The 15,512-nt window shown below is 40.6% G+C and overlaps 1 protein-coding gene and 1 long non-coding RNA gene across 2 annotated transcripts in view; one reads left to right on the top strand and one right to left on the bottom strand.

Annotated features, from left to right (window-relative positions):
• LOC140726705 (uncharacterized) overlaps positions 1–10,118 on the top strand; it is a 48,820-nt gene extending 38,702 nt beyond the window's left edge. The window contains exon 4 of the long non-coding RNA XR_012098703.1: positions 9,741–10,118. This is a non-coding gene — a long non-coding RNA (uncharacterized lncRNA). The remainder of the gene's footprint in view (positions 1–9,740) is intronic.
• rab30 (RAB30, member RAS oncogene family) overlaps positions 1–15,512 on the bottom strand; it is a 68,398-nt gene that overhangs the window by 18,875 nt on the left and 34,011 nt on the right. The window contains exon 3 of the mRNA XM_073043450.1: positions 10,430–10,513. Coding sequence (XP_072899551.1) covers positions 10,430–10,513 — 84 coding nt within the window. The remainder of the gene's footprint in view (positions 1–10,429; positions 10,514–15,512) is intronic.

Raw genomic sequence — 15,512 nt, 5'->3', positions numbered from 1 at the left:
CACTTTCTTAATTACTCCCAGAAACTCCAGCCATTGCTGTTCCGTCATCATCCCTGCTAGTGCCCTTTCCACTCAACTTTGGCCAGCTCCTCTTTCATGCCTCTATAGTTTCCTTTACTCCACTGTAATACTGATACATCTGATTGAGATATTATACACACACCCCGCCCCCTCTGCAGGGTGAATTCTGTCATATTATGTATGATCCCAGCCTCACTACACACTGCATCTGCTTGTGTACCAACTGCCTATCACTCTGGTTCACAGCCCCTTGCCAAACTAGTTTATATGCAGATGGACACTAACCAGGGATTATTTGCACCCCAAAGTGGAGTATAGTTTTAATTAAACACATCTTGCTATGAATTTCCAAATCTAGTATAACATACTCTATGGCTGGGTCCAAAAAGAGCTATTCCAAAAAAAAATCTGGAACTTGCAATGAAGTCTTGATCTCAGCTACTATTGTCACCTTATTTTGCAGATCTATGTAGATAATCCCGTCCTTATTTTATCTTTCTGACAAGGTCCCTTTTTGAAATGTCTTGGGTTACTTTTAGAAGCTTGTACACCACCATTTCCATAGCTGACTCCCACCTTTGGTACTTCTCACTTCTACCCAAGGAAGCCACATCAAACTTTGTTCATGGATAATACTGTATTAAATATTCCTCGGTCTCTGGAGCTAACAAGGAAAGGTGCTTTTACTGAAAGACACAAAAATCCAAAGGAGGCATCATAGGGATAAATGTTGAGGGGATGTTATTTAGAGTTATCTAGAACTAGTTGGGATAATTTCACGATAAAGAGACTATCAAACTAATATAGAGATGAGAAAATAATTCTTTGCTCAGAATTGAAGATCTTTGGAATGCTCTACCTCAGAAGTGAAGGCTGAACAAGGACAAGGTAGCAATATACCGTTTTGAGTAATCAAGGCTACTGGGGTCCAGGTGGATTGGTGAATTAAAGATTCAATAAGCTATGATCTCACTGAATCGCACAACACTCTCTAGAGAGCACAGTGTGTACTCCTGCTTCTACTTTTTAATGTAATGTTCTGATGAACCTCCCTTAGATAATTTCTCCTTTCTCCCAAGGGAGTAGGTGATTTAATGTATTGTAAAATGAAATACATTCATTTTGCAGGGTATAAAACTCGTGTTCAGTGGGACTGATTGATTTAACACAAAGCTCCCATTAAAACATTTTATAACCAGCAATTTTTTTTTTACTTTTGACAATACTCTAACTTGTTAATTACCTTGAACTGTGAAGTAAATATCAATTAGTTATCAATTCCATTTTTAATTCCTGGTCAACAATTAAATACTACATAGTGCAAAGTGACTTTTGTTACAAACTAATTTCAGAATTGTCTAATTGATAAACTAGTCTTTTTCTTCAGTACCTCTAAATTATCGATATTTGTAAGACCATAAGACACAGGAGGAGTATTAGCCTATTGCGTCTTCTCAGCCATTCAATTATATGTCTGATTTATTTTCCCCCTCAACCCCATTTATAACCATATAACAATTACAGCACGGTAACAGGCCATCTCGGCCTTTTTAGTCCATGCAGAACACTTACTCTCACCTAGTCCCACTGACTTGCACTCAGCCCATAACCCTCCATTCCTTTCCTGTCCATATACCTATCCAATTTTACTTTAAATGACAATACTGAACCTGCCTCTACCACTTCTACTGGAAGCTCGTTCCACATAGCTACCACTCTCTGAGTAAAGAAATTCCCCCTCGTGTTACCCTTAAACTTTTGCCCCCTAACTCTTTGCCTGCATTCTCCCCATAACCTTAGGCACCCTTACTAATAAAAGAACCTATCAACCTCTGCTTTAAATATACCCAATGATTTGGCCTCCGCAACTATCTATGTCAATAATTTTCACACATTCACCACCCTTTGGCTAAAGAAATTCCTCCTCCTCTCTGTTCTTCTCTACTTGACCTATACTGTCCAGCTCCGCTGTCTGGGGCTTTCACTATTTTGTAGGTTTCAATGAGACATCTCCGATTGGGTCCACAGCATTCTGATCAAGGAAGGTGAACAGCCAGAAGCCTTGGGACACATTGGTACCAATAACATAGATATGTAGGAGCCATGTATCTATTTTCTGTCTGAATTGTATTGTGCTGCATACTTTTTATGGGTAATCTGTCACATGGGTGGTGTCATGGTAGGAGTGAATGAGTATAGTTACATAGTTTAGTTTATTCTGGTTAAGTTCAGTTTATTATGTTCAGAACTAGGGAGTGGGCCATGGGTGGTTTCTTTTTGTTGATGCTAACACTTAAACCATTATGTCATTACTAGACCACTTATTTTGTTATAGCACTAGTTTCATTAGATTTTTTTCCTTAAAATTGCTACAAGATTGTTAGACTTTGCTGGTTTCTTCATAAAGGATCAAATGTACACTTCTGAAATTTGGAATTTTGTTATTTGGAGTGGATCACACAATACCAACCCCCTGCTTTGTCTCTGAGTGGCTTTGTGGGTTCCCCCCCCCCCCCAGTAATTGCTACATTTTGTCAACAGAAAAAAAAGTTATACCAAATGAACAAGTCTATGGCTAAGGATTGCCACAGACCAGTTGGCGAAATTGGAATCGCAGTATCGAGAAGCCAGAGCAGCTTGCGGCAAGTAACGACCTTTTTGTTGATCCATGCTGTGCATTTGTGGTTTGAACACAGCTCTGAATGGTCAGCACTGCCTGTCCAGTGGGGACTGTTGCTCGATCATGTGATGTTTGCCCGAGGGTTCATCGCTTTGTTTTACTGAAGTGCTGAAATACTCCAGTTGCCAATGTTTAAATTTGAAGGCTGTTCTGTTTGGTCTGGTTTAAGTGCTGTGGATGCGTGGGCAGTTTGTTTGTTGACTATGTTTACTGAACTGGAATATCAACAGTGCTGTGGGCAAATAAAGAGTTAATAGTGAGTGGCGCAATAAGGAGAAAATAACATAAATGAATCAAAGCATAGAAATGACCCTCATATCAGGACTGTCAAAAGAGAAATTAAACTTACTTCAAAAGCTTTAGGAAGCAGAATCGAAAGTCTTCAATCGTATAGAACAAATGTAAACAAAATTAAATGTTTAATACCATCAATTAAGGATTTTATGGGAACAAAGAAAAATGCTTTACAAGTGCAATCTTATCTTCCGACTAGTCTCCGTGAAGCTGTTGCTAAGCAACACCACATGCTGTTGTCACTACTTCCTGAGGTCGAGCGAGGTAAACATAATGAATGTTTTTCAAACATTGGATGAGTTGGTAGTGCATTCATCGTGGATGTTAAAACGGTGGTTGAACCAAATATGTCATATTGAAGGTCATGTTGTTGAAACAGATGAATATGTTTCTCAAATTCCAAGGCATGTTTTGACTACGCAAAGGATCCACAGGATGACGTAAATACAAGCAACAGTGGGTCAAATGTCTGTGCTCCAAGTTGTGCAGCAGGCAGAGCATCTTCTGCATCTGATGCCTCCTCTGCATACATTAAAAAGGAGGCTGCTTTAGCTGCATTAATAGCAAAGCAACAATTAATGAAGGACAAACACTCTCTGGAAGAGCAAGAGGAACAACTATGGAGAAGGAAAGAGCAGCTTAAGTTGCAGGAAGAAATTGCCACACAGGTGGACAAAATTAGTGTGCTAAGAACTTCAAGTGAGGTGAATGCTGAAAGTGCTCCAGCAGGACAGTCCTATGGTATGAGTTCCAATATTGATAGGACACAGAAAAACCACACCCAATGTTAATGTTGATTCATTTGTTCAAGTGTCATTGAAACAAGAGTTAAATACCCAAGAGGTAGGTCAAAGTGTTTACTCTCAGCCTTCACCAAGGTGGCACTCCAAACCTACTGCATGTCATGTCTAACAGCTGAAAGGGATCATGGGGGCAATAACAGATGTCAGATTAGTATTATGGATATTACGAGGAAACAAAATGAATTTACAACCTTATTAATACAACACCGCACTTCATCTGTACCAGTCGGTATAGTCGTCAAGAGGGAATGGCCTGTGAATCCCGTTTGTTCCAGAAGTCAAGAGTGTTACTATGAATGCCATGCAGATTGAAGAGGAAGTGGACACCGTAACATATATAATCCATCACTTCTCACCTTGGACCCATTTGAAGAATACAGTAGTGTGGATTCTTTACTTAAAAACCTGGTCTTGTTTCTTAGTCAGAAGAGGAAACAACTGAACACCACTCTTGCTCAATCTGACTTAGATGAAGAACAACAAGGGCTATTCTTTGCAGCAAGAGATTGAGAAAGTCAAAGGTCAGATGGCTGAGATGGTCTCTCAGTGAAGGAGCTCGGAAAGGCTGAAGGGGAAATCATTGGGCTTTACCAAAGATTTCCAGGTGAATTCTTGAGTTTGCAAAGGGGAGGAAGTGTGATCCTATTGGCAAAGGATCTTCATATCTCAGACATCATTCTGAGGCATGTACATAAAGGAATGGGACATGGTGGCCATGACCACATTATCCTAGTTGTGCCAAAAATACTAGATTCCCACTGCTAATACAGCTGTAAGAATCCTGTCCAAGTGTGTTGTTTGTCAACAGTTGCACACAGCTCCAGAATGCCAGTGCATGGCAGATCTACCTCTGGCAGGGTCTCCCCAGATGAATCTCCATTTGCATGTGTACGAATGAACCACTTTGGACCTTCTGAGGTGAAGAGCAGAAGGAGTACAGTGAAGAGGTATGGGGTCATATTTACCTGTCTAGATATACAAGCTGCTCACATTGAAGTGGCATCTTCCGTAGACACAGATTCCTTTGTTAATGCACTTTAATGCTGTTTAGCAAGACAAGGACAGGTTCGTGAACTGCGCTCTGATAATGCAACAATGTTGGAGCTAAGCACGAATTGAGAGAACCATTGAGAAGCGAGAATCACTCACGAATCAGAGCTTCAGAAAGGAATTGAGTGAATTTTTAACCCCCACGGCTGGTTCACATCATGGAGAAACATGGTAGAAATTGATCAGGTCTGTTCAAAAGGTCCTCATTTCCACCATGAAGGTACAAAATCTTGATGAAAAAGGGCTTTGTGAAGTAGAGGCCATTATCAATGGTCATCCAATTACTAAAGCATCCTCTGACCCCAATGATTTGAATGCATTCATACCCAAGCAGAAGACCTCACAATCCTTACCACCAGGAGAGTTCCAAAAGATAAACATCTATGGTCGTTGTGAATGGAAGCAGGTGCAAAATATGCCCAACTTGTTTTGGAAACGGTGGTTCAAGGAGTATTTACCACAGCTGCAATTTCCTCCCATGAGACCTTGTGCTTTCAGGTGAAGACACAGCGCCTCAAAACTTATAGATTATAGGAGGAGCCATTCAAGTCTTTCCAACAAGAAGAGGATTTGTGCAGTAGGTGTGCATCAAGACCAGGTGTCTGGACAGACCTATAACCAAGATCTGTCTTTTACAGGACCTAGTAAACTCTGGCCTTGTTGACTGTTACATAACTTGACTGGAAGAAGAAAGAGGACATTTCCATAAATTTCATGTCTCTTTTCTGGTGGTATGTAGTTGTAATTATGGTAGTGTAATTATTAGGGTTTGAGATGTAGGAGCCACATTTTCTGTCTGTATTATATTTTGTGCTGCATGTTTATTATGGGTAATTTGTCATGTGGATTGGGATGTGGTAGAAGCAAGTGGAGTATAGTTATGTATTCACACTTAGTCTAAAATAATTTGATCTGTTTAAAGCCAGGGAGAGGGTCAGGGGCTTTTTTGTTGACCGCTAATGCATAGTCCTCATTTCGTTACATCGCTAGTTTTAATTTCATTAGTTTTTTTTTATTGCTATAAAATTGTTTGTCTTGCTGATTTCTTAATAAAGGATCAAACATTCTCTTGAACTTTGTAATTTCATTATTTGGAATGTGTCATACTGCGTCAGCCCTTGCTTAGTCTATGAACATCTTTGGTTCATTTTCAAGTAACCACTACAGGTGGTAAAAGGAATGAAGTCCTGAAGGGACCTCAAGGAATCTCTGGATTGCTGACTGTTCTACGTGCCGGTAAGAGTAAGAATAGGTTGACACAGCAGATAAATGTGTGACTGGGGAACTGGTGCAGGGCGCAGGGTTTCAGATTTCTGGATCGCTTCTGGGGAAGGTGTGGCCTGTACAAAAGGGACAGGTTGCACCCGAACTCAAGGGATGACTAATGTCCTTGCAGGTAGGTTTGCTCCAGCTGCTAATTTGGTAGAAGGAGAGGAACAAGAATGATAGGTCAGAGGATGGAGCAGCTGATGTAAAGGTAGATGCAACATGTAGAGATGGTGCAGAAGGATAGGCTGTGGCTAGGGCATAAATGCAGTCATTGGATGGGTTGAAATGTGTTTAATGCAAGAAATATCAGACACAAGAGTGATAAGCTGACAGGATGGATCGGTGCATGAAACTACGTATTGTGGCCATAACAGAGACATAACTGTCACAAGGCAGGAGAGGCAACCAGATGTTCCGGAGGTTAAATGTCTCAAAAAGGACAAACAAGGAATGAAGTAAAAGAGGTAGAGGAGTGGTATTGTTAATCAGGGATAGTATCACAGAAAAGGAAATTAGCATGGAGGGGCTCCCCATTGAATGTGTGAGTGGAAGTCAGAAACAGGAAGGGGGCAATCACTCTATTCGGAGTACTCTATAAACACCTGCAATAGCAAAAAAACAGAGGAGCAGATTGATACTGGAAAGGTCCAGGGTTGCGGTTATGGCTGGGGCAGAATTTGTTAGGTGTGTCCTGGAAGAATTTCTAACATAAAACCAGGACAGGCAGATTAGAGGAGAGGCCATACTGGATCTGGTACTAGGCAATGAACCTGGTCATGTGATAGATCACTCAGTGGGTGAGCATTTTGGAGGCAGTGACCACAACTCCCTGACCTTTACCATAACCTCAAAGAGGAATAGGAGCAGACAATATGGAAAAGTATTACTTCCACTGGGTCGCCTCTTCCTTCCCTTTCTCCTATTGTCCACTCCTCTCCCCTATCAGATTCTTTCTCCAGCCCTTGACCTTTCCCACCCACCTGGCTTCACCCATCACCTTCCAGCTAGCCTCCTTCCTCTCTCCCCCCCCCCAACTTTTTTTATTCTAGCATCTTCTCCCTTCCTTTTCAGTCCTGAAGAAGGGTTTCGATCCACAACAGTAAATGTTTACCCTTTTCCATAGGTTGCTGCCCAAACTGTTGAATTCTGGTGGGGTGTGGGTGTTACTGTTATTATAGTTTTAAGGTAATTGGAGGTATGTAAAGGGGGAGGGGAAATGTCTACATATATACTCACGCAGTATGTAGAACACATCGTCAAGGGTGATAGTCAACTCAGATACATCGGGGACATTTTAAAGAATTTCAGATAGACACATGGATGAAATTAAAAATGGATGGCTATGTGAGAGAGAGAAGTTAGATTGATCTTGGAATAGGTTAAATGGTTGGCACAACATCGACAACATCTTGGGCCAATGAGGCTGAACAGGTCCATGTTCCAATCTCCCAACATAAAATCCATGGAAGCAAAAGTGGTTGTTCCACATCTTCCCAAATTTCAACTCTTACAGTGTGTCCATCTGCTACAATAGAAAAACTTCCTTTTCAGGGGTTTTATTACCAGGACCATTCAGCCAATTAATTGGAGGCAAGTCAGGGCGCATGATGTATAGCTAACGATCATTTAGACAGCAAAAACCTATTCCTCTACCAAACAGTCTACTTAAACAGCAGAGGAAACAAACTACAACATTTCCTCAGTAAAACCACACTAACTTTCCAAATAAAATGCAGTTAGCAATAGGTTGTTATGTAGAAATTACTTGCTCTATATTAATCTTGGTCACTTAACAGCTGTTCAATCACTAAAGTTGATTGACTGCAGAGTAATCTCCATTCTCATGGGCTGTAAAATTGGTCACCAAATGCAGCCTTTCCTCTTTAGTCTAATTGATTTTATGTCACTATGTTAATGTCACAGTATCTCATTTTCTTTTTCTCCCCCTTATTTTTTCCCTACATCCATAATTTTACATATCTCAGGTTGGATGCCATGTACATTATTGAGCTTTCTGAACCACTTCTGGTACATTTAGACACCTCAAAAATAATTCTTCCTCAGGCTTTTATCAAAAATAGATATTTTTAAAAATTTATTTCTGGTATTACATTTTTTTTATCCTCAGATAAATTCTCTGTCCTCTAAAATCCCTACAGTCTACTTGCTCTTGCTGTTAATACTTCTGTAGTCAGGCAAAGACCATGCCCACAACCTCTCTCCTCTACACGCCACAAGTCATTCTCGACATCCAGCATCCAATTTTTCCTGAAAGGTTGCTCAGATGTTTCTACAACATCTCGAACTCACTTGAGAAACAAGAGACTGCAAATATTGGAATCAGGAGCAACAGAATGGGACACGCACCACAGCAAGTCCTAATGCAGGATTTCAACCGAAAAAATTAACAATTCCCTTTCTCCCACAGATGCTGCTAGACTCATTGAGTTCCACAATTTTTCCCCTTTGACCTGTAATTCGCTGTTTTATTGACCACAGTGACTTCCAGCCAAGGTGGTGCCTGTGTAAATTGCTCCATTGATCAACATCTTCTGGATAGATCATGAAACCATCTTTTTCACTTCTTTTATGTCTGTTACGTTTCTTTCTCATCTTGAATGTGATTCTGGAACTGTCAGACCCTGTGTTTTGCTGTCTGGAGATCGCCTGGGTGCTTCAGTGCTCCGTAGTCTCCGAGAGGATTCAGGGAGACAGAGGCAACGTGAGCAAACTTCATGGCAGGCAGGCTGCAGGATGGGGCACAAGCCTGTGTTTGACCCCACTGCACCAATTATAGCTTCCATTGTTCGATTAAAGCAATGAGGGCAATTGAAACATCAAGGAGAGTGCAGAACTTAGAAGATCACTTGGGTGCTTCAGGGCTCTGCAGTCTTCAGGAGACAGAAGTAGTGTGAGTGAACCTGGTTGCATGCAGGCTGCAGAATAAGGCACAAGCCGATGTTTGGCTCCACTTCGCCTTTAAAGCTTCCATTGTTTGCCAATTAAAGCAACAAGGGACATTGAAGCATCGAAGCAAATGAGAGGGTGAGGGCCGGCCGTTTTGATCGGTTGCTCTGTAGTACTGGAGATGGGAGGAGCCTCCTGCTGTGCCTGGAGAGTGTTGCCCAGGTTTTTTCTGCGTTTTGAATGTGAACTTGGACTGTGGAGTCTGTTTTTCAGTCTTGTGGATTCTATATGCAGTGTTTCTCGCCTGATCTTCTTGGGTTTTTTTGCACAAGGAGGGGATTTTGGGGTTGATGTGCCTGATCCAGTTTGTTTGTTTCTTTGTGTGGAAAGAGAGATTTGGAGGTCAATGTGCCTGATCCATTTTTGTTGTTTTTTTTGTGCAGGAGGAGGGATTTGGGGGTTGATCACCGTGCCTGATCAGATTTGTTTGGTTTTTTTGTGCAGGAGGAGGGATTTGGGGGTTGATCACCGTGCCTGATCAGATTTGTTTGTTTTTTTTGTGCAGGAGGATTAAAGTGCCAACAATATCTAAAAATATGTAGTTCTGCCATTTCTTCTCCGATTGCAGTAAATTAGGAATCATCCCATTTATGACCCGTGTTCCATCAAAGTACACTGGCATTTTTGTTATTACTTTTTTTCCTATAATCCCACAGAACTGACCAAACACAACTGGCCCACTGAGAAGTGATGGTGAAACCCAAGAGAATTACAACAAATACAGAAACAAACTGCAACTAACATCACAAAAGAAAACCTCACAGATTCTGCTGCTCTCGAACTTACCAATGGGAATACTAGCTACCATTAATGCTGGACTGCATGATGAAGAAAAAAAAGAGCCACCTCTTTCATTCCTGCAAAAACCAAACTGGTCCCCGTACGAGTGCAAATAAAACCCAATTAGTGAACCATACAGTTAAACAGTCAATATGAAAGCTTCCCGGTTGGTTCCTAAAAATCCATCAGGACACCCCTAATGTTGCAAAACCAAATATCCATCAATTGGACCAAGTAGTAATCCTAATTTTATGTTCAACCTGTTCCTCATATTGATAGTTCAAATATCATTCATTTAAAAAGAGCTAAGAGCTAGTCTTTTATTATTCTGTTTAATCCTTAAACATTTCACCCAATAATTCATTTTAGTGAGAATGAATATTCTTTGAAATACAATGTATCATCAGTGATAAGCATAATTTTATCAACAGTATATCAAGTACCAAACTGAAATAAACAACTTAAATGCAATGCTATATAAAATGTAAAATACTCTGCAAATCTCAAGTTTTTGATTTGTCAAAATTTGTCACAAGTCAAAGGGATTTGAACAGTAATACTATACCTTCACTTTTTCTCCATTTATATCAATAGTTTTAATCATAAAGTCAACTCCAATTGTGGCTCCTTGGCCTGGCGGAAACAAACCCTGTAACAACAGTATACATTTATTAATTTTATATTCACCTTGATCGATGCAATTCTGAAATAACCACATACAACCTTATTTGTATCAAGACACCTTTCTTGACTAAATAGTGTGGGGGGGGGGGAGGTGGGATGGTTGTGGAGAAACTTCATGTAACAGAACTCGGGAGAATTTGCAGTCATTTAACAGGTCATCAACTCCAGAAATAAAAACATTTCTAAAACTAAAATAACCAGAAATTTAGCTGGTAATATAATGTTTCCCCTGCTAAATTACTGGGAGCATTTCCTGCCCCTTTTTAAGTAGTTTACCACCTCCATCAAATCAATGGGAAAATGGAACTTTATATAAATTATGTTCTGTGTTTCTAGGATGGTAATCAGCAACAGAAGTTTCAGTTCCATTTCACTGGCATCAGCTGATGATTTCAGAACACCAGGGGAAGTACATTTCAAACAGGCAAGAGCCACCAGGAAAGCATGGAAATCACCACAAATGTAATTTTTTAAAGGAAACACTTCTTAAAAGAAGTGTTTTTTTTGCTGAGCATCAGTACTTCTGCTTCCAAGTTAGTGCTGCCAAAAGAATGGGAATTTCCCCAGAAGGCCAAGCAAGTTCAAGCAGCAATCCTTCCTCTGGTTTGAAATTCCACTCTTTTTCCCCAAAATTCTGCAAAGAACATAAACTCTGCCCAAGAGCAGAGAGTGATAAGAACCATTTCCAAGACTTTCCCGGCAATTCTCAACACAAAGTAACCTCGTCCACGTGTCCAAATTTTACTTCATCATTGAACTTTGAATGATTTAATTCCAGATAATGTTGCTTTTGAAATATTGCAGGGAACTTTAGGTCAACTTGTGCCAGAAGCAACTACCATTAGATACGCTCGGAACAACAATGTTTTAATAATACTACACCAGATTGAATCATCTGTTTACTGGACATTACTTAGCAATGGTCTTTCAGCTCACATCTCTACAACATTCCCTAATCGCCAACCCTGATGATCCCAACCCACAACATTAATGTCCATCCAACTCATGACCTTCCAAGACTCCTCAGATCAACTTCTAACCCAATTCCTGCAATTGTTCTGCTAGTTTCACCCAATTATATTCAGTCTTTAATCTCTACCAACTTTGCTTCTACCTCCAGCTACTTATCTGATCATCTCACCCAACTGCAGTCTCCTAACTCTGGCAAAGATCCCATTCCTCATTTTAACCCCTGATTTTTGGCCAAACTTCCACCCTTGCTTGGTCCTATTTCAATGGAGAAGTTCCCATCCATCCTCTCAGATCATAATCATTGAAGATTCTCCCAGTGTCAGCCTAAGGACACAATCATTGAAAATTTTATCTCTACTCCCCATTCTTTTAAGGTCCTACTCCTTAAAGACAATCTCCTTTGGTCCACCGTTTTCTTTCCTGTAGACCTGGCTTGAAATTCCACTTTTCCCTCCCTCCCCCCCAGATTTCTGCAATGAACATAATCTCTTCCCCAGAGCAAAGGGAAGAGTTTTTAAGACTTTCCACCCCAAACTACTTATTTGATCATCACACCCAATTCCAGCTCCCTAACACCGGCAAAGATCCCGTTCTTTCGGATCCATAAATAAATACAGAAACACTACTTATACTTCCTTCTAAAGCAAGAAATAAAGAGCACATTGTAGATTTTTAAGCATAGATACATATGCACTTGCTAGAAATGAAAGGAAAAAAGGAAATTAAGACATCATCGTTGTGAACACATAGCAATATAACATGGATAGTTTTATGATCACAATAATTTCTTTCAGAGAAGCAAACTTGATACAGTACAGGAAATACATATGCTTCAAGTGGTTTCTAATAAAATTGGACAACCTAGACATAAACTGTGTCATTGTCTAGTATTTCCTGATCTTCTTTATTAAATGAGCAGAAGTTCCTACCATAAGGAGTAGACCCACCAAACTAAGAAGGGCAAATAAATATTGGGAGAATCCCAAGTCTTTTTTATTCAGCTCACTTAAATAATTCTTGCCCTAAAATGTATGTGCAAACTTGGTAGAGAAGGGTTACACTATTTATAATATTTCACTCTTTTTGAATTTTGGACCTAAAGATTGGATTTGGGATTGGAGACAGGGCCAAAGGCATGAAATCTTCTTTTAAAAAAAATAATTAAATGTATAATCCTTGAAATGGACACAAATCTAAAATGCATTAAAAGAGAATAAAGTCGTTTCCACTGGTAAGTAAGACTAAAACCAGGGGACATAGCCTCAATATCCAAGGGGGATAGATTGAGGATGGAGATGAGGAGAAACTGCTTTTCCTAGAGACAAGTGAATCTAGGAAATTCTCTGCCCAGAGAAGCAGTAGAGGTTGCCTCATTAAAGATGAGACACAGTTTGATATATTTAACAGTGGACTGGAGGGCTGTGGGGAAAAGGCAGGTAGCTGGAGCTGAATCCACAGCCAGTTCAACCCTGATCTTATTGATTGGCAGTGCAAGCTTGATGGGGCAGATGGCCTACTCCTGCTCATCTTCTTTAATGTTGTCATGTTCACTTAGAATTGAGCCATTTATTTAACACAGGGAGTTAAGTAGTGAAAGCAAATGTTAACATGGGCAATTAAAAATTCACCATTTAGAAGGCACAGAAGTTGTAACAATTACTTACCTCAAGCTGCATTTATAAATCTTTACTATTTATTTAATGCTGTACAATTCTGATTATACATTGAATTCAAAGACAAAGTTAAAGCTACATTGTAATATTGTGGAATGATTTTCTTGGGGGCTTTTAAGTCCAAAATCTGTGTAAGGAATTACAGGCAGTTCCTCAGAACCATGCATAAACTAACATTTCCACAAACCAGAGATGGACATTTCAATGAGGGTCTATTGATGACCTTTTATTTATTGTCTTTTTATGAGGTTACAATGGTACAGAGTCAGAATGTCCCTTGTCCAAAGGGTAGATTTGATGGCCTTACAGCTTTATTTTGAAAGACTGCTCTTATTTTTAATTAAATTGCTGCAATTTCTATTGCACGAGTCCTGAAAATGTTTTCATTTCTGTAATTAACTAACACATCTTGAAAAATTCTTTAAAATTGATGGAAAATTTTGAATAAAGTCAAATTCCAGAAGCCAGGTCTCCCATTACCAAAGGAGTTCAATACTCAAAACTGCTAAAGGGCTACAGAATGAATGAGCATTTGATCAAACATTGGAAATTGTACTTTACGTCCAACATACAGAATTTTGTGAAGACTTCTAACATTTTGAAAAGGAGTGTCTTCTGAGCTTCCTGAAATGTTTATTCAAGAAATGGAACACATTTAATTACAGACATGGAAAAAGGACAACGAGTCATAGGTGGGATATAGTTAATGTATTTCATTCAGCAGGACACCATTGTTGCCAGGAATTTGGGACTTCAACTTATACTTAGTCACTGATAAAGAAAGAGGATGGTAAACACTCAGTGACCACTTTAATAGGTACATCTTGTTCGACATGTTGTACATTCAGAGATGCTCTTCTGTACACCACTGTTGCAATGTGTGGTTATTTGATTTGCTATCACTTTCCTGTTGGCTTGAACCAGTCTGGTCACTCTCCTTTGACCACTCATTAACGAGGCATTTTCATCCACAGAACTACCACTCACTGGACGTTTTTAAGTTTTTGCACCATTCTCTGTAAACTCTAGCGTAGTGGTCGCCAACCCGTCGATCTTTGGGACTTTCCCAGTAGATCCCGGAAAAAAAAGAAAAATAAATACACAAATACTGTTGAGAGATTGTTTCCGGGTTGCAGGGTTTTAGTTCTGTTCTTTCTGCCCAGTGCACATGCGTGTAGCTCCCCTGCACTACGCAGTGTACTTCAGTGATCGCCAACTACTGGTCCACGAGGAAATGATATGAGTCAGCTGCACCTTTCCTCATTTCCTGTCACGCCCACTGTTGAAGTTGAACCCACGCGAGGTCATCAGTTGCCTACACGCAGTGATACCCTCGTGCCAGGGATCACTGGCTGGCCTCAGGCGGCCGGCGGGAAATGCTATCGCTACTGGCCTGGAGCGCTGCCTCCAAACCTGTTTAACACACCAAATGTTCATGGGGAACCTGGTGCTAAAATATTCGCAGACCTAATTTGGGCTCAGGGTTTCATAGGCATCAGAGCAGCTACCGCACTGGGATCTACTGAAACAAACTTTAGTTGGTCGATAGATCCTACAAGGGGGGGCAGGCACCCTGTCACACCCCTCGCTCGGTCGCTCGCTCTCTCTGGACTGCGACTGCCACGGCCCCAGCACGGGGAACTTCGGCCCTGACCTTGTCCTCTCACCCACCCACGACTAGCCACACCTGGCCAAGGCATCTGGCGGCGGGTGGGCGGGAGGCTGGAGCTTGGACCTGGAGGCTGTCTAATGAGGCAATGAAGCCCTCAAAACTGCTTTGATACCCTGAGTCCAAGCTCCCTGCACTTAAAGACAAACCCGTTGTATTAAACCAGTCTGCGGGACAAAAAAAGGGGTAGGTACCCCTGGTGTATATAACATTATTTCTACTTCCAGGTTGCGGGGTTTTACTTCCGGTCTTTTCTGCCCCGGTGCGCATGCGTGTAACTAATTGATCTGGAGTCGATCTTGCCTTTTACTAAGGCCGAGATAGGGGATCTTGGGCTTAAAAAGGTTGGTGACCACTACTCTAGAGACTGTTGTTAATGAACATCCCAGGAAGTCAGCTGTTTCTAAGATACTCAAACCACCCTGTCTGGCACCAACAATCAATCTGTGGTCAAGATCAATTAGATCGCATTCCTTACCCGTTCTGATATTTGGTTTGAACAACTGAACATCTTGGCCCTCTCTGCTTGTTTTTAGGCATTGAGTTGTTGCCATATGATTGGCTGATTAAATATTTGTATTAATGTAATAATGTACCTAATAATGTGGCCATTGAGTGTACATTAGGTGGTAGACTAGTGTATATTGGAG

Source organism: Hemitrygon akajei, chromosome 4 (assembly GCF_048418815.1).
Source record: "Hemitrygon akajei chromosome 4, sHemAka1.3, whole genome shotgun sequence".
NCBI classification, from domain to species: Eukaryota; Metazoa; Chordata; class Chondrichthyes; order Myliobatiformes; family Dasyatidae; genus Hemitrygon; species Hemitrygon akajei.
This window is presented reverse-complemented; position numbering and strand designations above follow the sequence as displayed.